This window comes from Aspergillus caelatus, assembly GCF_009193585.1.
Source record: "Aspergillus caelatus strain CBS 763.97 unplaced genomic scaffold BDV27scaffold_134, whole genome shotgun sequence".
NCBI lineage: Eukaryota > Fungi > Ascomycota > Eurotiomycetes > Eurotiales > Aspergillaceae > Aspergillus > Aspergillus caelatus.
The window spans coordinates 1-22,248 of NW_022475397.1; the positions used below are offsets into that span (position 1 = coordinate 1).

Below are 22,248 nucleotides of genomic sequence, written 5' to 3' on the forward strand. Positions count from 1 at the left end.
TCTTTTTTTTTTTTTTTCCCTTTCTTTCTTTCTTTTCTTTTCTCACCCTTTCCTCTTCATGTCTCTTTTTCTTCCGTGCGCATTGCATCGGTGGCTTAGTAGGGGACAATACAGTGGTGGTACGGACAGTGAGGTGGCACTGACCCAGGATGCCGATCAGGCGTACGCTGCTCATCGTAATTCCCGCCTTCTTTTTTTTTTTTTTTTGCCTTGATTAATAGAAACAATAAATTTCCAGCCTCTTCAAACCTGCACTGAACCTAATCCGTCAAGGTTCGGACCATTTCCAGGGCTAGACCGACGGTGTCCACTAGTGTGTTGCGTGCCTGGACGATTGTGGGGGTTTGGCTTTCCTTTTGCCTGCCGGTGCGTGGCCTTTATTCTGCTTGCAACGACAAAGAGAATGACTTAACCGCCGGCACCCCCCAGTTGGGTTTTGTCACTCGCGTGTGAAGAACGCTTGTTCTTTCTCTTCTGCCTATTTTTAATTTCCAATGCATGACCGAAAGGGACAGGAGCATTGAATGGGCAGGTGTGTAACTCTGATTCCGTCTCCCGAGGCATGTAAGTAAGTATACTAACTAACTACTACTACTACGTTGTACATCCGTACGGGATGTACAGGATGTATGGATGGATTTTGGTACAGTACAATATACTCCGTACCCGTGGACTGTAAAGTCGGTAACATAAGCATAGTCATCCCACGATTATCAGAGAAAGTACTCAGGACTAAGAAAAGGAAGAAGGAAAATAAGCCAAATCAGCGACCCATCGTCAGATTGCATTTTTGGCCCCCTTTTTGGTTCTTTTCTCACGCTACATCCATCCACTCTTCTCATCTATGGTCGCATCAATGCCTCTTTTTACTCATCTGCCGGGCGCCCGTTACTATAATTACGTCGGATGTCTGCCCTAAGCCTCCTTTAGCCGGAACTTAGTCAAACAACAATGGACATGAACCTCGTTTGGAAGAGTTCTGTCCTCGGGAGTCACCTTCTACGGTTCTACCTCCGTCATAGTATCTTTACTAGATAGCGATCTAGTCATAGGCCAAGAAAGACTAGGCTGAACTGCGCCCAGTCGGTCTTCAACCCACGTGCGATCCTCTTTTCGTGATGGACGGTTAGAATGTTGATCCTCCATTTCCCCCCCTTCCCCTCACCTTCTCTCTCTCTTTCTCTCTCTCTCGCATAAGACAAATTTACCACTGTCGAGAAGGAATGAATGAGGGCAGTGTCGTCCAAAATTCCCAGCCCTGACATACCCGGAATGTGACAAGCGAACCAGTCAGAATCATCCGCGAACCAACGGGGCTCACGTCAAGGCTGAAACACTTTTGCCCATTGACTGCGTTCCCCTCCTTGTCTCAGCAGAACCGAGCCAGAGAAGGGGGAAAAAAAAAAAAAAAAAAAAGAAAAGAAAAGAAAAGAAAACAACGCGCTATCGCACATTCCACACAATCCCAATAAGGCAATCGTGTCTTTCTTTTTCCCCAAAAGCACCAAAACCAGGACCAGGACCAAAAGTGATACAGGGTTGGCGTTGTTCACCAAGAATTCTCAATCGGTCTCCGTGCACCGCCGACTGACGGCTTTTCCCCTTCCCTCAGGGCTCGTTTTTGGTCCTGATCGTCGAGAGTCAATGCGTTGATAAGCCGTCCAGACTCCAGAGAGGAACTCGGATCATCGGGTGTCTTATCCCGGGCAGTGCATGGATGCATCATTGGAGGATGAGGTTCTATTTTGGCTCGGAAAGGATCCCAATCCTACATTAAATAGTCTCAATAGTTGGGAGACTTGTATAGTTTGTGACTTTGCTCCGTAGTTGGCAATCATACCTCAATTCTTGTAGGATTCTTCCTCATGTGTCCTCTTTTTTCTTTTTCTTTTTTTTTTCGATAATTCGATGTCTCCTTTTCTGGTCGCAATGCGATGTTATTTCCCCGGCCCGGCAGACCCAATGGAACGAAAGCATCAAGGAGGGACGCTAAGCCTGTTCCTGGCAAAAGCTCCACTTCTAATCCGTGGTTCATTCGTCGCTTACAGTATGGTGGTTTCAGGTTTCCCTGGCGGTCATTGGATTGGTTCCCCGTACCGTGGTATGGACGTTGTTTAATTTCATCTCCCAATTTCCACTCAGTTTGGTGGACTGCCGGTAATTGACAAACATCACACAATTAGTTACTCCTACAACATACTAAGCCATGAACCATTCCCTTAGGTACCTCCCTATGTATGTATCACTGTATGTATGTAAATATAACCCACTGGTAACAAGGGACGGAGAGTTCACCCAGAGCCGACGAAGAACTTGATCGCCCACCACAGACCCTCATCAGACGAACTCTAAGCTCCAGAGTTTGTTATCCCACAATGCGATTCTCTTACAGATGAGAACCCCCCTGAGTTCTTCTCTTCGTCACCAGGCCCGTACATTCAATCTCAACATCCGTCCCCAATGGCAACGTCTTAACAGCCACACACGTCCGAGCCTTGAGATCAGTCAACACGCGTACCCATGCCAACCCCCACGAAAAACACGTAGAAGTAAAAAAGCCAGCACTTACCGGCTTGGGATCCTGGAAAAAGCTCTCGTAGACCTCGTTCACGGCCGCAAAATCTCCCATGTCGGCCAGGAAGATATTCACCTTCACCACGTCCTGGAGACTCGAGCCACCCGCGGTGAGGACGGCGCTCAGGTTACGGAGGATTTGTTTCTAGAAAAAAAAGTCCATGAGTTACCTTTGTTTGTAGAGAAACCGAGATCATGTTCGATCTCTCTCTCCGTCGAAGGAGAACCGTACCGTTCGCTCCTGGATGGGTCCTTCGACCATCTTTCCCGTGCTGGGACTCACACCGACTTGTCCCGAGCAGTAGACCTGCTCACCGGCCACGATGGCCTGGGAGAGGAAGGATGGAGGCAATGGCGCGTCCTCTGTGCGGACGGGGGTTCTGTTTGGCTTCCACATCGTTTCTTGCGTATTTTAGTTTTCCCTGTCGTTGATCTGGGGGAGATTGGTCGATGAAGTAGTAGGTGTGAGTCTTGGCTGGACTGATAAGGCGGGGCCGCCCCACTGAGATGCGGTGAGGGTCCAGTAGAAGATAGTGATAGCGATGCCATTGCCGAGCTATCTATCAGGACATTGTCTGCAGCATGATAACCTCGGTATATCTGTAGTGAGGATAATACTAGTCGTGGGAGGTTTCCGTGGGTGGCCTTGTAGAGTATTGATATCGTGGTCAACATCGCATCTCCGGAATATATATCTCCGCCCTCCGTTATATATAACCAACTGTCATAGACACTCGCATCAACACCACAATACTGTTCAACTCCTGGATTATTAAGAAATTAGCGAGAAGATGGGATTACACACTCGGACGTTTCTTTTTGAGCTCGGATAAAAGAAATTCTCCGTTGGTGACCAGAGAAGAAAGAGGCAGAGAGAAAAACCACATCAGGAGAGCTCCAGCGTTACCGTAACAGGTTATAGTATCTACTTCTACTCTTACATTCTGAATGAATCCAGTATACTCCATTGAGCTTTCTCAGCATATACTGTAAAGTCATGCAGACCTCTCGGTAGTAGCCATCATCTATTTGTACGGCTATCGACATTCTTATTCAGTATTCAGTATCGCCCAGATAAACGCGTACAGCAGCATGCAGAGCCCATTCATTCACTGTAGACTCGACCAACACATTCACTGCCCACGACACCGTACCCTGGTAACTCAATAACCCACCGAATCCGCAGTCATGTCGACCTCACCCTGACTCCCATCACTCACCATCGTTCTCACCTCCAAACTAGTTCTTCATGGAGCTAGACGAACCGAATCACGGAGGGGCTGCTGCTGGCATCGCAGACAAGGGCTCGTCCGATGCAGCAGCCCCGTCTGCAGGAGAGAAAGTCTTCGAGATCGAAGTCCACGGTTTGAAGGCGAGGATCTTCCTGAATTGTTCCGAAGAAGACCTCGTCCCTTCTCGATACCTCAGAAAAGCTGAGCGATCACGTATGTACAAGTACATGCCTTCCCTGGCTTTCCCTCTCCACACACCCTTCCAAATCGTTTATATTTATGGAATCATATACCCCAAGAGAGAGATGAAAGCCAGACCAGCACTAACCATCGCTAGCCGTGGCACAACGCACGATCTGGCTTTTCCGTCGCCAACAGAATGCGTGCCAGGTCAATCTGAACCGGTGGTCGAAGGTCGACATCCGTTTCCGAGGGGTGTTTAAGACGCTTAAGAAGGTACCGCTGTTTCGAAAGGGATTATACGAAGACGATGCAGGTCACTGGGATCTTCCTGCGCGGGAATACGACTTTGCCAATGCCTCCAGGACACAGGGACAAGTTGTCTATGCTCTCCTTGACGAGGTTCTAGGTGCATTGAAGATCACGCGTGAGGCAGAGAATCACGAATCTTATTTTTTTCTTCGGTAAGCTTGCTCTTAAGCTCTGCTGTTTCAAATACCCCTTGGAGTGGTTGACTTCTTCTCCTATTGTAGTGGAGTAAATGCACGAGGGTTAACAATAACCAGTGCGCGACTGTTGAGCTGCCAATTGGAGTACTGGACCGGATATCGCGAGAAGTACAAGGATACCCCGATTACGGCGGGATTGTTAGCCGTCGAACATTACCCGGAGCAACATTCTACGCGTACGGTTCTCCCTGTATCCACGGTACGTCCTGCCTAACTCTCTGTCTTGTGCGTTGCATCCGAGCGAACGTAACTAAACCCAAGGGCTTTTTACAGACAACAGAAGAGCATGAATTCCTCGAGTCGGCTTTGGAGGGAAAATTTAAGCTGCTGCTCTCGCAGTTGCTGATGAACATCCACCGCTTGCACCCCCCTGGCGATAAGTTCCCCGACCAAGAAGTGTTTCTGATAGGTCTGCACGGATCCCGATTGCATATATTTCGGGGCATCTTCCCTGGACATAAGACCTCTCGGCTCTGGAGCGGCCGGCACAACGCATCTGGAACCGACACGGAGATAAGGCAGCTCGCCGTCAGTAGTGCCAACCACCGGTTCTACGGCCGGCAGAATATGGAGCGGTTCATGCAGAAGGTCGAGTGGCTCCAATTGTCAACGTCTGACAGCGAGCCAGATCCGCGCGTCTTTCGCATCCTGGGGAGTAAGGAATACGATCTGTGGGTCGAATCGGACTTTTACGCCGCGCTGCGATTACTGGTGGGTTTGATCATGTATCTGATGAGTGGGCGCGCACGGTGTGGCATCCTGCAATATAATTTTAGTTGCTCGCCGTACGATGAGGATGACGAGCCCGACTCAGAGGATGAGGAGCTGCGAAGGAAGGTCGCGCAGGAAGAAGACGATGTGATCCAACAGGAACGAAAGCTGAGGACCCTGAAGAAGCAGAAACGGGAGGAGGATCAGGAGCGGTTTTGGAGACGAGAGGCAATGCGATCGTCGACAAACGACCGCATTGGAGGATTCAAGGATTTTCGCCAACCGTGGTGGGACTGGGTCTGGGAGGACAAGCATGATGATGGATGTGCCAAAGATGATGCCGACGTGATTTTTGATGGCCCTTAACCGTCGCTCATCATTTGGTCAACGTATTGGCTGTTGTATGACTGTCCAGTGGGGGAAAAGAAACCGGAGAGACAGATAAACGCGCCGCCACATTCACAGCAAAACTGAGATTGTTCATGTTTACCTGAGAGAAGCTCGTAACCTCCCATGTGTAGTAATTGGACATAATCCACAGCGACACTTCACAAGAATATCCTACCCTCAATCCCTGTGCCGCCTTTCGGATTCAAATTCGGTAAACCCGTCAATGCCTCGTCCATCCTGTCCACCGGTTCGGAAATACTCGCAGACAACACCAAGCGCATAGCACGTTGCTGCCGTGGCAAACCCACTGATAAGCACCCGGCGCAGGATTTGGCGAGCTCTACTTCCGCTCGTTTGAGGAGGTACATTGGTCTCAGAGCAACTAGGACCAGAGGCAGGGCTGGCGGTGTTGGCAGTATTTGAAGGACGTAAAGCCTCGTCGCCGAACAAGGGTTCGTCTCTCACATAGGCACCAAGCTCGCTCTTCGCTTTCTCCGTGAGAGCCTTTCTAAACACAAGTATATCTCCGCCCCCCGAAATGATCTCGTAGCCATCTGCTTGCATCTCTTTAAAATATGGTAAGAACTTGGATGGGCTATTCAAGCGGGGAAGGATTTCAGAAGGGTGAAGACACTCGTGCGTTGTATGAAAGGATGAGTTCGTTTCCGCTTGTGTGATCTGGAGGGTCAAAGGATCATATGCTAAAACGCGGTAAGTGTCGCCGATCAGAGAGCCGCCTGTAGTGACCTGGGTGGTTTTGCGAGCCTGCGTGCCAGGTAATAATGTGTCCGAGTGCTCTTCTTGGACAGGCACCTGAGAGTTATTGGGACTGTCTTCTTCTGGATGGAGTTGAGTCGTGCTTTCCTGCGCGGCGGGTTCGCTTCTTGTTGTTCCATTCACTGGCGATGTGGGCACAGGCTCCTGAAACCTCGCTCTGACATCTTGAGCTCTGACATCACTGAAGGGGTCTACATAGGAGTCAAACGCAGTATCCAAGTCTTTGCGCGCCTTGCGCCGCGCCTCCGGCTCTCCCTTCAAGTTCCTTGCAATATACAACGAACGGATGTCGCTAGCACGCAGGAGGTCCAGATCCTCTGCCCTCTCTTCTCTCATCCGTGGTTCCTGTTGCTGAGCTGGACCCAGAACTGATGGGCTTGTGGGTTTGTAGCGATCTGGGTTAAATCCTGGAGATTTGGAACAGTTGTTACTGTCAGGTACATTCGCTTGTGTTTCACTGTCCGAATCGAGTTGTTCGTTCATATCGTTTCCATGCCTTTCCACTTCTGGTGTCGGGCGTTCGAGAGAATTCTGACGCTGACGACAATCATTGAGGGTAGGTTCGCCTGAATCCGGGTGTGTTTGTCCTAGGATGTTTGTTGGATCTGACTGGATTTCCTTCACCGACTCTGAATCCTGGGGTGCACTTGCACTCTCGTTTGAATGCTCTTTCGACCGATCAACAGCAGAGAGGTAGCCGACCCGGTTTTCATACCGCGTGGAGTTCCCAACAAGGGTATCCGGAGATTCTCTGCCGCCTGTCCCGTTGGTTTGTTCGGCCGATCTCCTAGGAACCATCCGATTACGAATCGGGTCATATTCAAGGTCCTGCACACTCTTGGCCTGCGCAACGTGGGTGGTTCTGTCAGTCTCGTTTGCTTTGCCCACGCCGAAAATCGAACGACACGCCGACATAATCCTGTTCTCTATGTTACTAGGGAAGTCCAGCGGCGGAAGCCTTCTCCCGAAAAGAGCTGTGTATGGATCGGCGGCGATTTCTTTCCGAATCTGCTCCATCCTCTGCTGCATCCGGGCACTTTCCGCTTCCCAGAAGCTCTTCTGAGGGTGTGCTACATTCTGAGCGGATCCCGGGGCGTTGGGTTTGGACCTAGTCCACCACGGGTGACGGTAGTGGTGTTGATGGCCCCATATTACTTGGGCTGGGGCTTGTCGTAGATGATCAGCTGGTGCGCCACCTGTTCTCGATCGATGAAGGCGTTGATACCGGGCTATCCGTATCTGTTCGTGGGAATCGAGGCTTCTGTATCGTTGGCGAGAACATCCCCATAGTTTTCGGACTTGAGTGGAGCTCTTTAGGACGGGGGAGGAGATCCGGTGTGGAGCTTGAGTCTGGATTACCGATAACGTTCTGGAAAGTCTTATCGCTGTCGGATTCGATAGTGGTAAAGGGTACACCATGGTTGCAAACATATAGTATCACATTGCAGGCCAACTCAGGTAGAAAGAAGCAGGGAGCTTCCACATACCTTGTAGCATTCGATGACGTGGGGGAAAGCAAGAGCAACTGAAAGGCGGAAGAGAGATGGAGTGGGGTCATCTGATTAACATTGGCAGCCTGAGGCATACAACCCCTTCAATACTCTTACGGAGACTTACATACTGTATGCACATCTCTCTTTAGGATCACAGCTATAAAAACCTATTTCTCGCTTGAAAGAGCTCACGAGCATGTAGTGCTCCCCTCTAACAATATTCAAAGATTACATAAAACCAAAATTGCATTCTACCCACAGCATGTCAACTCCTCGCACAACGTTCCGCACATCGTTTGGCATTTCTCCAGCGATCTCTTGCGTAGCTCCTGCACGGTCTCCGCCGATTCATGTTCTGTACAGATGACCTCCGCTATGGGACATGTTTCCGGCTGGAGTGTTGCTGAATGGATACCGTATGCATGAAAGCACTCGTTAATGGTCTTGGTCGTCTTCGCAAAGTTTGTCATGGACGGATCGGAGACCACGACGTGGACCGATGCCAGGGTTTTGTTCTGATTCAGACGCCAAATGTGAAGCTCGTGGATGGCTAAGACACCAGGTACCTATACACGTTGATCAGCATTGAAGTTCATAATACGAAAACGGTTCAAGATGGCTTCTCCGGATACTGATCCCGAAGCAATTATACATGCCTTTTCTAGATCATGTTTCACGTCCGCCGGGTCCAACCCGTTCGGAGCGCTTTCCAATAGGATAAGGCCAGATCGTCGTACTATATACAATCTCAGCTGAGTCACTACGCAGTCGAGACGAGATCAAGATACCGAGAGGAAGTGAAGACAGCATAATCATCATGGCGATCCCCATACTCGTGCCTGGATCTGCATAGTACCTTCCCTCATAATGTGCCAGCCAGATCACCAAGGCCGCAGCCATGACCCCCAGGTTATTGGCCGCATCACTAACCACATGGAGCAAAACACCTAGCATGCCGAGGTCGTGTCCCCGGGAGGTCGGTTGCGTCCCGTGCAGTTGGTGTTTGTGATCATGATGCTGCATGATGGGGTTGATCATCAGTAAATATCGACACTAGGGTCTGCTTCCCACGAACAAACCTCAGAGATATCTGACTCATCGCTGCTTGGAATCGGGGACAACGGTGCTGCGGAATGCCCATGATGATCGTGTCCGTGGTCATGTTCTGCTATCTTTCAGTCCCGTATCATACCAAGCAAAGCCCTGTTTACCAGAGACCAGACGCACCATGCAGGAAGATTGCGCTGATCAGGTTCAGGCCCAACCCCACAGCGCCCATGATGAACATCAGCTTCGGATTCTCCACATCTAACTTGGATTAGCGGCGACGTGTCTGATTCGACAGGAAGACCAACACTGCAACGAAATGAACCGCTCGATCGATTGTAGGAACACACTGATCCCGAGGGCGAAAAGAAGCGCACCGTTGAAGAAAGCGCCTAGTAGCTGGGCTCGCTGCCATCCGAAGGATAAGGATTTGGGCGCATCGTCTGTCTCGGAGACCTATGCCCAGCGGGATCGGAATCCACCCGTTAGTCTTTCGTGTAGTCTTTTGGGAGGAATCAAGGCATCCTACCCTGAGAGCCACCAATGCCACTATGAAGCTGATCAGGTCATTCAACTAAACGCTGATTAGCAACGCCTCCACGCAGTTCATCTGTAGGTATGAATCCGTACGTAATGGAAGGCATCAGCGACCAAAGCCAAGGAATGCGTATAAAATCCGACTATGAGACAATCTCAGTGACTATCCTCCACTCAGACAACCGAGCCTGAGACAACAGGGGGCAAACTCTAGACAACGCAAGGAAAGGGAAGAAGAACAAGGCGTGTTTACTGGAGATCTCCGCCACGAAGAAAACCGATGCAATCCCAATCACTGCGGACAAACGCTGCGAGCGCGTTATTTTGAAGCCCATTCTTCCGCTTCTTTTCGTGCAGTTCGATGTTGAAGGTGGAAAGCAAAGCAGGGGAGCATTCGAATCGAATCGATCTCAATTCCAAACGCGACCAAGAAAGAATGGGGGAGTTTGTTCCACCCCCTTGCGTGGAAATTCCCTTTGGAATGTATGATGTCGCTCTCTCAACGTGCTGAGAGAAGAAGAGGAAAGGGGGCAGAAGGTACTCTTTATTGAACATGACGGTGGTGAAACAGTTTCACAGTGAATAAGTATATCGATAATGAGGTGGAACATGTCCCGTATCGGACAATTTCCCTGCAAAAAACTGACCAGATCCCTGGATGTATCCCAAAAATAGAATGGGTTCATACATTCATAAGACTACAGTCTACTGTTATGACTCCTACTCATAATACTATTGATGGTACATCAATAGTAAAGCGAGAAGGCTGGCTGATATTCTCCTTCAGCCAATATGCCCTTCCTGCACCTACATTGCGATTACTACTGGTTTGCCCCTGACGAAGTCCAGTCTCGTGTTACCAACCCAAGGGACGTGGGAGTATTTTAAATGTAGCCGAACTGGAAAGTGTCCATGAGTAGACACCAAAGAGCGCCGTTGCCGCACGTCACCGTCTTGCACCCGGTATCTTGATCTACGCTCAATATCCTTGTTTATCGGGAAACGCTAGCAAAGGTTTCAATAGTTCCGTCAGGCCCTCACTCGTCCCTAGTGTGTCGTGTTTGAATCGCACTGTATATGGAGTAGGGCTGGAGATCAGCTTCTTACCGGGTTCAAAAGTCGGCGGACGGTTCCGGTTGAACGTCATGACGGACATGCATGCTTCAGAATGAGCCACACGTAGTATCGAGAACGCGTTCTGGCGTGCCTTCAGACCATCGTGTGGAGATCTTCAATATGTTCATACTCATGGCCTTGCAAACGTGCAAAGTGCCACACATCTATCTAGGTCAATATATACATCCCATGCGCGAAGGAGAACGAAAGAAAGAAAGAAAACGAAATGGTATACAACACCCCAAGTCTAATGCAACGAAGTGGGAGGAACGTAGAACCAACGTGGAATCATCATCACATGTTATCCTCACTCCAATGACTTCTCGCTTTCATCCATGCGTCGTGCTCGCTTTTCCCCTGCTCGGCATCCAGTCCGACACCCAACCCCCGCTCTACCCATTGCTTGCTGCCCATCTCGGAGAGACGCGAGAGCGCCCGGGCGAATGCAAACCGTTCCTCATCACCGCTGAAGATGGAGGTAGACTTGAGAGCTTGCATGGAAAGACCAAGGTCATCCATCATCATGCGCATCGCGTCGGAGAGATCGCTACCTTCGCCCTCCCCGAGAGAGCTCTTCATTTCCGCCTCGGAGAGGAAGAGGTTGGTCAAAGGCACTTCCGTGGTCAGGACTAGCTTGGCCTAGAAGAGATTAGTCTAGTTCGTTTCTGTACAGTGGAAGTGCTTACCCTGCTTTCATAGACGGCATCAATGAAAGTAATAAACCGACGCGCAAGATCTCGCTGATTCAAGGTCATCCCGGGAACGTCCGTGATGATAAAGGCGTCATAGTTCCTGACTAACTCCAGGTAGTCCGCAGCTCCTGTCGCTCGACCAATCAACTGCTGAAAGCTAAACTGAGCGGCTCTGCCGCTCGCCAGGGGAACCTCGATCTTGCGGCCCCAGACCTCCTGCGTTTCTGGATGGGGAGGATCTTTGGGATCACCCAGGAACTCGAACCATTTCTGGGCGTGCTGGTCAGCATCCTGACCCAGTGGGTGGTGGTAGACGCCGGAAGGCGGCCGAGGGATTTTGCGGTAGTCTGTGGGAGAGTTCAAGTTGATCACGTCCAGAGCGGTTTTCAGCAGGTTGATGCACGGGATGAACGACTCGCGCTGGATGCCATTCTTGTACAGATCATCCGGGTGCCTGTTGGAAGTGGTGATGAGCACGACCCCATGGGACATGAGGGACTCCAGAAGCCTCCGCAGAATCATAGCGTCCGCAACATCCGTACACTGGAACTCGTCGAAACATAGCACGCTCGATTTCTCGGCAATGGCCGCTGCTACCAAAGGCAACGCATCAAAATCATTGCCGTAACGCATTTTGACCACATGCATGCGCTTATGGACATCTTGCATGAAATTGTGGAAATGGATCCGGGACTTGGACGCGATATTCGAGGGTAAGGTCTCGTAAAACAAATCCATGAGCATTGTTTTCCCACACCCGACATCTCCATACATATACAAGCCTTTCGGAAGGTTCTCGGGGATCGTTAACTCTTCCTTTGCCTTGCCACGCCCGAACAAAGACCCCAGGAACGACGTTTTCGGCTGAAGATCCAAGGATTCGGGATTCGGGTGGATGACGGCCGGAGGATGGTAGCTTCGCAGCCTTTCGTGCAGGTCTTGTAGGGTGCCAATGATCTCTGTGCGTGATCCAATCATCAGCATTCACCATGCCCTTGGGGTTGACCGTAAATAGCGGAGAAGAGGGTAGGACGTACGTCTCTGGTATGGGTCATCCCGTAGCCGACCCTGTTGTACGCGCGCATCATACTCTTTTAAAGGACCACCCTGTAGCTCAGCTGCAACATCCGAGCTGACTTCGTTCGCCGCTGCTGTCGCGTACTGTCGCATATACTCATGACCCAGCCGTGGCCCACGGGTGTTCAAGCCTCTGGTTAAATGGACGATTGCGGGGGTTGGCGTTTGGGAACGGCTCACACCGGCATATGGCTGATGTACACTTCTTCTGCATTGTCTGGCATAGGCTGGCCTCGTGCCTCGAGGCAGTATCGACACCCTTCGAGACCCCAGCGTGGCTGGAATGTAGTCCACGCAGAGTCTCGCCGACGACCCGCTCACTGGCATCGATGCGGTGTTTAAGAGTTGCTGCAACTTTTGCTTTGCTTCCTTTCGGGTTCCTTCAACTTGCCCCTGACTAACCGAGTGTTCTTGCGCACTAGGACCCGCGCATGTACGGTTTGTATCGTTCGTCGCGCAACCGGATTTTGTCTTGAGGCCGAGGTTATTAATCGCGAATCGGAATGGCGGAGGAAAATCACTGTTCGGCTGCGGGTGAAGGGTGGGGAGCACCTGGCAGAAAGTCGTCAGTCGTTCTACTACATTGTAATTCCACATTAAAAGCCCGGACAGGGTCAAGGCCGTAGGCTTACCAGTTGTGAACGGAAACGAGAAGAGTCCAATAGCAACTTATATGTATAGTTAGTGTACACTATTTACATACATAAACCAAGGTCTGGGGCGCGAGTTTTGGTCGGAAGAAGTTTTACCCTTTTCGACACCACCGCCTTCTGTTTCTAGTCTTCTTCGTGCCTTACGTCCAAGGCTACATATTTACCGAATGTGGAAGCATCAGCCACAACGCCTGCACAGCCTCACAGCACGTTGGATCCACGCAGCCTTCGCCAACACGGCCAAAGAAAGTCTCGCAGGAGGAATCCGCTGTTGAAGGTGGCCTAAGGACGGCCGTTTCTCTTGGTAGATATGATGGTTGAAAGGTATAATTGGTGCGAGGAAGCATAAAGATACTTCGACTTCTGGAAACTCTGAAGTGAATCGTGACTGAGCTCACTCCATCTTTGATGGCTGTGGCCTCAGTTGAAAATTCGATGTAATGCGCTCCTACATAGCACAAGGTGGGGCTGTCTGAAGGCCAAATTCCTGCCCGTCTTGTTGGTCTTCGGAGCCGTAGTCATTAAGTCGAGCTACCTGAAAGACACATCTCGTGTTATACCCATGATACTTCCCTCCATGTCTGAAACCATTGACCAAGTCCCTTCACTCGAAGTAAGAAAACTGATAACCAAGGCAACACGTTTTATCTCTTTACGCCCCGTGTTTGGTTCTACTTCCTTGATTGTAATGTTTGCAAAAGTGCTCAAAGAAAAGGCTGGTAATCTCGAACATCATTCCATCTAAACAAGCAAACGGTCCACGCCGTAGGGTTTCCAACGTCGTAGGTGATCTAAGATCGTACAAAGGGAATGCTATTGAGACAGTGGCATAATATATTTATCGTCGACATAGTTAAAGCGCATGTCGTCAATGGTGGCCCCGAATATCAAATGCTGATCTCGAAGCTCTTTTTATCTTAGCAAATACTTGTCATAGGGTGGCTTCATACTTGCAATTGTGGCCATTCTATCTTAGAGTTGCTCTTCGGGGATGTCATGAGACAGCTCGTAAGTTTATCGAAGTGTTGTTCGTGTCATCGCACGCTAGTTAGTTCTATTAGCGATATGCCACTGGTGCCTTGTATTGAATCGCTTTTGCTAACAAGGCTCATGGATGGGGAAGTCATAATACAGTCTTGAAACCAAATACATAGATGAGAGCTTGACTTGCAGCTGCTCAAAAATCTTCCGATCTGGTGCAGAAACTCAGGCGGACTGGGTGCTGAGCCCGGGGATTCTCGCTTTGTTATATATACTCAAGTTATCAATCGATTTCAGTGTCACTGGGTTTCTTCTTTACCATGCAGTCAAAAATAGCCGTATCACTAAATGTGCTGGGAGGGGAGTGGTGTATTAAGGTCCATAATGAGAATCAACGGACTGTTCTATAATATTCACGCTTCCCGCCCAAAGCAGAATCGATCCCTCGAGCATACGATGCACTGGATTCTGAGGATGGTTAGGCATGGCGATACCCCAGAGGACCTGAACGAGGAAGGACAATCAATCGATCCCCGAACAAGCGGATGTATCCTCATCACAGAATGGTAGAAGTTGGAAAGTGCAGGTTAGACTAAAAGAGTACCCTGACAAGGCGCGCTTAGGTAGAGGGAAAATGTCTATGGGTAAGGTAATGCTGAAGCTGACTCTGAAATGTGGATACCCGAGTTAACAGTATCCAAGAACAGTTATCATAATACCTAGACGAATAGGTATTCAAAATCAAAAAGGCATTCCTATACTACGATATGGCTGTCGTTATCGTTTCCGTTCTAATGCTCATCTATTGTTTCGGTTGGTGTGAACTGCCCCGTAGGTGCTCGTCTAAACCATCTCAGCTCTCTGCAATGTGCAATCATGTAATAGAAACAGCAACCAGCCAACTCGCCCCGCAGAAAGGTGCACGGTGATCAAGGTAGCAAGAGATAGGATTCCATATACACTGAGTTGAGCGAATGGTAAGCGACACGAAACATTGCTCAGACCATTTAGGCAATGATGCTATCTGGGCTTCACGAAGATTCTGGGCGAGGTGAATAGACGGATAATCTAGAGATTACTGACCTTTAGCATTTTATCGGACAGGAAAAGAAGGTCACATTTCTATAGTAAGGACTATTGATGTACGGCAAGCCATTGCGGCCAACGCACATTAATTCGTTTTCCTATATTCTTAACTTGTTTCAGCCGGCAGAATAGTCTACTATACTGAATCTACTTAAATTGCTTACTTAGTCTACATCATCTGACAGAACTGTATAGTCTAGATAGTCCACGTAGCCTGCATAGTCCGCGTAGTCCGCTATTCTGCATATTCTGCATATTCTGCATATTGTGCGTATTGTGCGTAGTCTATTTAATCTAATTATATAGTTATCTGACTGTGAACCACTGAGCTAATTAGAATTCAGACTTGGTATCGGCTAATCAAAGGCGACCAGCCACGCGGTAAAAGAGCTTGACGAAAAAAGGATAAAAAGAAATCTAAAAAATATAGAAAAATGGATCAATGCGTATTGGCCGCATTGGCTTGCCGTAATTGATATAGTATTAATAAGTTTCACAATTCCAGGACCATTTTGCTGGGACAATGCATGGCTCCGCGGTTACAGAAATTCGAGGGCCTCTCGCATTGTGACCCAAGATACTACACTTCCGAACTTCAAATATCCTCCTCAAATAACTGGATGCCTTCAGAACTGAGGATAGGCCGTCATTCCCTGCTGAGCATTGTCAATTTTTGCTTTGCTGTCCAGAACACTCTCTCAACTAGATACGAGATTAGCTCTGTCTCGGTTGCACAAAATTGAGACCTTCTCTTCTTTCTCCCGGTCTGACGGCCGTATCAATAGTCCAGTGACAAATAAAGCATCCAAATCTAGGGCGATTTCCTGAACAATAGGATATTGGCTACAGCAAACTTCCCACGCCTGAAAGATGCATAGTGGAAGAAAGAGATCAAATATCGATGCACAGACCCTACAAGCAGCTCAGGCTGTTGCAGATGCGTTCGTAAAACTTGGTTAACCGGACTCGCCGGATTGCAATCTTACCTTGGGGAATGCTTCATGGGATCGAGGGTACAAATATCGCGCTGTAGCGTATCTCTCTAGTACTGCGATGCTGTGTTATTCATCAATCGAGACGGAGAGCAAACTATTACATTGCATCGTGCCACTCAAATGAAGACGCAGTATTGCTTCTTCTAAGCAGCCTAGGAGGAGTCTGCACATGAGAAGACGCCCGATACTCTTCCTTCGTCATAGGATGCCTTGATCACTAGAACCGTTGCATAAGTACCCCCAACGATGATAAGTGCCCCCGTGAGTATCATAAAACATGCAAGAATAAGCACCATGACTTCCTTCCACCCATTTCGATATGCCTTGAATGCCTCCAGTAGCCACTTTCTCACTGAAGCTGAGCGTTCCGTGTCTACATGCTGGACCCCATCCACCGCCCTTGTAGGTCTTTTAGCAAGAAAATAAAGAAGCATGAAGCCAGGAACAATGTTAGTGAAGACGGGATTTACCAGTGCGCCAACCAAGCTCAAGAAATTGTCAAAAAAAGGTACGACTCCAACGATGACAAATCCAAATATCACGGTGACAACCATGGATCCAACCCAGACAGACCAGTGCACGACGGTATTAGATTGAAGATGTGGCGTGCCGCGAAGAATCCTGACGAACCAGTATTTTGCTGCAACATGACTCCAGAGAACGGCTGTTACAACTAAGCCTGGTAATGCGATGCCATATGAGACCTTTTTAATCAAAGGGCCAGCTGATCCTAGGGCTGGGCTTGCGAGATACTGACCAACCTTGGCGTACATAATAGAAGAGATGGCTATATTTGTTATAACAATAAATGACTGACCACAGATCAGGGAGCGGGTAAAAAGCTCGGGGCTCCTCATCTCTGCCGAAACGGAGAAAAATGTGCCTGATGCACCCAGGGTAAATAATTGGCTGGATATTGCTGCCATTGCCTCGGAGAAGCTTGCGTTGGGAAAGGCACGGATGTCTAGGTTGATCGGGCCAGTCAATGGGGCTGCGGCTGGTCGACTTTGGGTGAGGCATGCGATTGCTGTGATCCAAATGGCGACGATAATGCCAGCAACGCCAATCCAGCTGAGCCAGGATACCTTTTCTAGAGACCTAAATCCCGTCCCAAGGACAAGGGCACTGGCGGAGGTGACAGCGACAAAGATCATAGAGCAAGCACCATGATCAGACAACGTGTTGAGTGCGACAGAAGTGGCAAGCATTCCTGCTCCAGCTACTAGGGCAAGATAGACATAGTATATTGCACCGACTAGCTCTCGTGCTCCTTTTCCGAAGAGCAACTCGGCTGCATCGCCAATGCTATGCATATGAGGATAGTATTGCCGAGCGTTCCCACACATATAGCCAGCCACCGTTGTTATCAGAGCCAGGATGATGAAACATAAGATGCCAGGGAAGAATCCCAGAACGTGGAAAGTGGATGGAAGGCTGAGAGCTCCGAGACCAATCTGGAACTTGGTAATGAGGATGGCAGCGCCTTGCCATGAGACGCCGCAGAAGTCGACATCGCCCGTTTCCTGATTGAATAAATCCTGAGGTGCTTGAACAGCCGGCTTCTGACACCCACCAGGGGTCAAATCGTGGCAACCCTCATCATCAACGCCGTGTCCGTCGCGAACCGTGCATTTCTTGGATTTGTTCATGATAAACTGAGTGCTTCGAGTGCGAATGAAGGAAAATAGATTTTGTATGGCATGGAAAAGGGCAAGTAAGGGTAATGGGATGCTTATATGCACTTAGTGTTTGGGGAAAGCAATTGAGATGGAGGCTTATTTGCTCGGACCGAACCATATGGACCTACGTCCCCAGAGTAAAAGGTTGAGTATGGAGAAACAAATACGGGGTAAAAGATGGAGTGTGGAGAACCTTATCAAATCGGACAATCAATAAGATTCTTCCATCCTTCTGGACATCCATGAAGCCATCGGCTACGAATAGGAGCTCCACATGCCCATATATTTTACCATATTACACGCACCAAACGTTCTACCAGGCTCTACCGGTTTTATTGATGAAGAATTTGACTGAGTAATGTATACTGATGGAGTAACCCAAGTTTGGAGAAGGTTTCTTAGAGATATAACCATATCTGATCGCTCCTCGAAGGTTCAACTCGGTAAGCATAGAGCTTGAGAGCAGTCTTGCTAGCGGATGGGATATATAGATAAGAACGCGTGTTGATTCTTTTTATTCAATCGTTCTGGCCAAAATCGGTCATTTACTGGCCACTCAATTACGTGTAAGGACTCAGAATCGGAGGTCCTTGACTCTTTGCCGGGCCGAGAATCTAGCTACAGATATTAAGTTTCAATCACTACCATGCCCTGCGATAAGGCGTTAGTTCCTACATGCAGAAACCTCTGTGAGACAACTTTGCCCACATTGATAACTTGAATGTCTTAAATGCCAAGTAAATGTGAGCAGTTTGTTGTCTAACCTGGTTGCCCTTTCATGGACCTGATGCCAGAGTTGACCTACCAAAGAGGGAACAGAAGAGGATGAGTTTCCACTGATGGTTGAAGGAAGCACTGTGTTTGAGTCCTAGTTATGCTAACCTGTACACCAGTCAATTAGTTGCGGAGATGTCAAGGAAAGTCTACCATTTCTGGCAATGACGGTATTAACGGTCTCGGGTACCGTTATCAAAAGGGTGTGATTGGGTTGTAAGGTTCGTAGACGTGATATGCATTTAGCTCATAGTTCAACCAGTGAGTTTTGATCTTAGATATGTGGCTCTTGGGATAAGGCGGATCCAACGGAATATACTTTTCTATCGATTCTTCAATCGTATGTCTCGGGCCGACTGAACGCAGTCTCACAATGTAAGTTCTCAGGGTGCAATAGAAAGATTCACTTGATGGTCAGGCCTATGAGGTTCATTTGGACCTCTCAATGTGGAGACGACATGTTGTACTCCACAACCCCTCGCCGGGCCGAGAGATTGTCTGCCTATCTTCGATATTCCAGTGGAATGCCTCCGATGCTAGCAGGAGACGCAGATTATGTGGAAAAAGCGGCGCAGAAAGGAATACGTTGACAGCGTGTTTACCAGTAAATGATGGCTGTGGAAAGCCGTATGTTTGCACAGAAGCTGCGTCATGGATATTTCGTTTTGTGGCCGCATGCCGTCCACAGCACTGGCGCAGATCCCCGACAATCTGTTTAGGTAGCACGTGTGGGATCGATGTTGTAATAAGCACGTTCATCCAGCTTATTTTTCAGGATAGATGAGGTACGGAATCGTATTCGGTAGCGGTTTGGAATAAGGCTCTGTTGCATCAGACGGAGCGCCTCGCTTGACGGCATCTAGGATGGACATGTTACACGTATGCCTTATCGGGTGTTGAGATACTATACCTGCCGGGGAAATACTTGAAATATTCATGGTGTCTTGAGGGAACCTCCCTCCCCCGGATAGAACACCCAAGCAGCGCATTGTTCCCTGAGAGGATAATAAGGTATAGATCTCCTTTATGTGACAGCTTCAAAAGACGAGTGTTCGCTTTAGCCTTGAAAAACGCACCGAACCACTTCGTCTTTCTTTAGAACGTGCATAAACTGTGGCTTTCGTATCCTAGAACCTTTATCAAACCACATCCCGTGGAATCCTAGTTGGCTATGAGTCTCTGAACATACCCATGATACATCATACGGCAAGCCCCAAGTAATGCCGTACACAACGGCTGCCGTTCATACACCATCGACTGCTCGCCCAGTTGCCATATTTCAATAGATGGAATAGTGATATATCTACGAGCTAATCATGAGTGTGTTTGGTGGAATCACGCAAGAAGCTTCGGATCGAGGAACACGTAATGGTGGTTGTTTTCACATTTTAGACATAGTTTTGTAATATCTTTGCCTTGCTCAGTCACACTGTAGTATCTAAGATCTATAGCCTCCCAAGTGTATTGCCTATTTCCGCTGCACGGTTCGTCGCGGCCGTCACTGCCTTTTCCACTATATGTTTGAATCCCAGCGCCTCAAATGTCTGCAGAGCGGCATGCGTGGTTCCATTAGGGCTGGTGACATTCTCGCGCAGCTGGGTCGGACTATAAGATGATGCGACGAGCATCTTACCAGCACCCAAACATGTCTGAGTAGCCAGTCGAGTGGCCTGCTCCTGCTGCAGACCTAGAGCGGTGGCACTGGCGATCAGATGTTCGACCATGGCAAAGAAGTAAGCAGGACCGGATCCTTCACATCACTCAGTCTGTTCCTCATCCACGAAAAATACGAAAAGAAAATCAGGATAATAACAATTTAAAACTCACCAGACAGCCCAGTCACCACATCGAGCAATTCCTCCTTATCTACCCACTCCGTTTCTTGGCTAACACTCCCCAGCAATGTATTCACCAACTCCTTCTCCTGCGCTGTCACATCGGCACTGGCGAATACACCAGAGGCACCCTGCCCTAACAGCGCAGGAGTATTCGGCATAACCCGAACGGCATGCGCCGTGCGACGGTCACTTGTGCGCAGCCACACCTTTAAGCTCTCTAATGTAATTCCGGCGGCGATACTTATGACAGTCGGGAGAGTCTCACGCTGCGACCATGCGGCACTCAGTTCCTCGCAGACGACCTTAGCGACCTGGGGTTTAACGGCAATGATGACTAGGTCGGCGTTGCTACCCGCTTCAATGTTGGAGGAGGTGGTATGCACGCCCAAAACGGCTATCTTGTTGCGGTTGACCTCGTAGGGCTCGGCGATGCAGATATTCTGTCTAGGAACGCCCTGGGTGATGATGCCACTGATCATGGCGAAGGCCATGTTGCCGCCGCCAATGAAGGCGAGTTTGCTCTGTTTGAGGGAAGGCATATCGTCTCAGTTCAGGCATCACGTTGGTGGCACAAAGTTAGTGAGCAACGGGTATGACCCGATATATAGAACCGAATGCATAGAAATACTCAAGCACTCAGCATCTCCCCGCACCATTAACCTGCTAGTAATGTGCGGAGTAGTGATGACAGTTGAAAGTATGAGTATAGCGGATGAGGTATGTCGGTGTTGCCATCCGACAAATGGGGGTTCGGAACGGATGACCGATAATGCTAGGGCTGTCGGGTGACATGTCCGGAGTTGTTTTTTCATAGCCCATTTTGATTGGAAATGGACTGCATAACAGAATAACAGTGCTCCGCCCTGCTGCATACATTGCAAAGCCTATAGCAAATGACCCTCGGGCCGTATTGTATTTGATCCCAGTAGTCAGGAAATTTCCCCATACACGGGTAAGGGTTTTGTCTCGGAGCTGTTACTATATCAATGGCGATAGGCCACTCGAGTAATCCCATCACTCCCCACGTCTAGATCACACAAACACATCATCTACAAGCAACACCAGTTCAAAGTCGGTCAACATCATAACTCTCTAGAACCGAAAACGAAAAGAGGGGGAAAAAGATTAAAATGGTTGTTGAAGTGAGGCAGTACCATCTTCTCCCCACATATCTTATCCCCAACTCGCCCAGACCTCTCCTACACTACAAGAATGTTCTAGCCAAGCGACACAACAGCGCTCAGTGTGACCCAGCCGAGGTCTGGGATATGTTTACGAAGAATGACTGGAATGTTCACTGGATCTTCCGTTACGGCCCAACACAACTATCTCACTACCATTCCAAGGCGCACGAGTGTATGGCTGTTCTTTCCGGGACTGCCAGTATACGATTTGGTGTCGCCGATACCTCGCCAGATATGGAACTGAACACCCACGGATCTGCTTGGGAGGAAGGTGGTGTTCTATTGGAGGCTGAAGCCGGTGATGTTTTTATTATCCCCGCTGGTGTAGCACACAAGACACACAATACCAAGCCTGAAGCTGAGTTCGCGCTCTTGTCACCGGGAAAGGGACATGGAATTGAGGCTGAGAACCCAAAGAAAGCGTTATCCGAGATCAACCTGGATGGGTTTACGATGATGGGAGCCTACAATGGAGGTGACTGGGACTTCATTGCGACTGGAGGTGACTTCGAAAAGGTGTGGGCTGTTCCAAAGCCAAAATACGATCCTGTCCTTGGAATGTCAGATCAGGGGCTTTGCAAGACATGGCGTGGAAGTAGTACTCTGCCCAAGGCTCATCTGTAACATACGAGACGCCGAGATTACATGTTGGTATAGATGACACGGGGATGCTTCTAACAGTTGGATAGCACAGTGCATCTTGCAAGCAATCGAGCAAATGAT

The 22,248-nt window shown here is 49.0% G+C and overlaps 8 protein-coding genes across 8 annotated transcripts; 2 read left to right on the forward strand and 6 right to left on the reverse strand.

Moving 5' to 3' along the window:
- Positions 1 to 2,307: 2,307 nt before the first annotated feature.
- BDV27DRAFT_15588 (Endoribonuclease L-PSP/chorismate mutase-like protein) lies at positions 2,308 to 3,211 on the reverse strand. The gene is made up of 3 exons (XM_032072227.1): positions 2,807 to 3,211; positions 2,570 to 2,719; positions 2,308 to 2,494 (listed from the first exon to the last, which is right to left on the reverse strand). Exons 1-3 carry the CDS (start codon positions 2,969 to 2,971, stop codon positions 2,387 to 2,389), a joined length of 423 nt encoding a protein of 140 aa, XP_031925757.1. The 5' UTR covers positions 2,972 to 3,211; the 3' UTR covers positions 2,308 to 2,386.
- Positions 3,212 to 3,823: 612 nt separating this feature from the next.
- On the forward strand, positions 3,824 to 5,572 carry BDV27DRAFT_146747 (uncharacterized protein; the record flags this gene model as incomplete). Its single annotated transcript, XM_032070632.1, has 5 exons — positions 3,824 to 4,019; positions 4,144 to 4,302; positions 4,396 to 4,450; positions 4,553 to 4,694; positions 4,835 to 5,572. The coding sequence occupies 5 exons, from the start codon at positions 3,824 to 3,826 to the stop codon at positions 5,570 to 5,572; spliced, it is 1,290 nt and encodes a 429-aa protein (XP_031925758.1).
- Positions 5,573 to 5,773: 201 nt separating this feature from the next.
- On the reverse strand, positions 5,774 to 7,792 carry BDV27DRAFT_159503 (uncharacterized protein; the record flags this gene model as incomplete). The annotated part of the gene is made up of 1 exon (XM_032072873.1): positions 5,774 to 7,792. One exon carries the CDS (start codon positions 7,790 to 7,792, stop codon positions 5,774 to 5,776), a length of 2,019 nt encoding a protein of 672 aa, XP_031925759.1.
- A 325-nt stretch (positions 7,793 to 8,117) lies between these two features.
- BDV27DRAFT_146749 (cation diffusion facilitator family transporter) lies at positions 8,118 to 9,785 on the reverse strand (the record flags this gene model as incomplete). The annotated part of the gene is made up of 10 exons (XM_032070633.1): positions 8,118 to 8,432; positions 8,499 to 8,626; positions 8,700 to 8,883; positions 8,946 to 9,031; positions 9,094 to 9,174; positions 9,222 to 9,360; positions 9,443 to 9,487; positions 9,544 to 9,593; positions 9,634 to 9,660; positions 9,704 to 9,785. 10 exons carry the CDS (start codon positions 9,783 to 9,785, stop codon positions 8,118 to 8,120), a joined length of 1,137 nt encoding a protein of 378 aa, XP_031925760.1.
- Positions 9,786 to 10,619: 834 nt separating this feature from the next.
- On the reverse strand, positions 10,620 to 13,050 carry BDV27DRAFT_131106 (AFG1 family ATPase). The gene is made up of 4 exons (XM_032067558.1): positions 12,968 to 13,050; positions 12,296 to 12,887; positions 11,253 to 12,217; positions 10,620 to 11,205 (listed from the first exon to the last, which is right to left on the reverse strand). Exons 2-4 carry the CDS (start codon positions 12,660 to 12,662, stop codon positions 10,861 to 10,863), a joined length of 1,677 nt encoding a protein of 558 aa, XP_031925761.1. The 5' UTR covers positions 12,663 to 12,887; positions 12,968 to 13,050; the 3' UTR covers positions 10,620 to 10,860.
- Positions 13,051 to 16,202: 3,152 nt separating this feature from the next.
- BDV27DRAFT_146751 (transmembrane amino acid transporter protein-domain-containing protein) lies at positions 16,203 to 17,699 on the reverse strand (the record flags this gene model as incomplete). The annotated part of the gene is made up of 2 exons (XM_032070634.1): positions 16,203 to 17,588; positions 17,676 to 17,699. 2 exons carry the CDS (start codon positions 17,697 to 17,699, stop codon positions 16,203 to 16,205), a joined length of 1,410 nt encoding a protein of 469 aa, XP_031925762.1.
- A 2,249-nt stretch (positions 17,700 to 19,948) lies between these two features.
- BDV27DRAFT_166001 (pyrroline-5-carboxylate reductase family protein) lies at positions 19,949 to 20,880 on the reverse strand (the record flags this gene model as incomplete). Its single annotated transcript, XM_032074077.1, has 2 exons — positions 19,949 to 20,253; positions 20,331 to 20,880. The coding sequence occupies 2 exons, from the start codon at positions 20,878 to 20,880 to the stop codon at positions 19,949 to 19,951; spliced, it is 855 nt and encodes a 284-aa protein (XP_031925763.1).
- A 145-nt stretch (positions 20,881 to 21,025) lies between these two features.
- Positions 21,026 to 22,149, forward strand: BDV27DRAFT_146753 (cupin domain-containing protein; the record flags this gene model as incomplete). Its single annotated transcript, XM_032070635.1, has 2 exons — positions 21,026 to 21,038; positions 21,485 to 22,149. 2 exons carry the CDS (start codon positions 21,026 to 21,028, stop codon positions 22,147 to 22,149), a joined length of 678 nt encoding a protein of 225 aa, XP_031925764.1.
- Positions 22,150 to 22,248: the final 99 nt, after the last annotated feature.

Bases quoted from the DNA above. Each gene is read 5' to 3' on its own strand.
- BDV27DRAFT_15588 (XM_032072227.1), bottom strand. From the start codon at position 2,971: ATGTGGAAGCCAAACAGAACCCCCGTCCGCACAGAGGACGCGCCATTG. The intron at 2,720-2,806 runs GTACGGTTCTCC...TTTTTTTTCTAG, and splicing joins GACCCATCCAGGAGCGAACG to AAACAAATCCTCCGTAACCT. The intron at 2,495-2,569 runs GTAAGTGCTGGC...ACTGATCTCAAG, and splicing joins TTTTCCAGGATCCCAAGCCG to GCTCGGACGTGTGTGGCTGT.
- BDV27DRAFT_131106 (XM_032067558.1), bottom strand. From the start codon at position 12,662: ATGCCAGTGAGCGGGTCGTCGGCGAGACTCTGCGTGGACTACATTCCA. The intron at 12,218-12,295 runs GTACGTCCTACC...GATCACGCACAG, and splicing joins GGATGACCCATACCAGAGAC to AGATCATTGGCACCCTACAA. The intron at 11,206-11,252 runs GTAAGCACTTCC...AATCTCTTCTAG, and splicing joins ATGCCGTCTATGAAAGCAGG to GCCAAGCTAGTCCTGACCAC.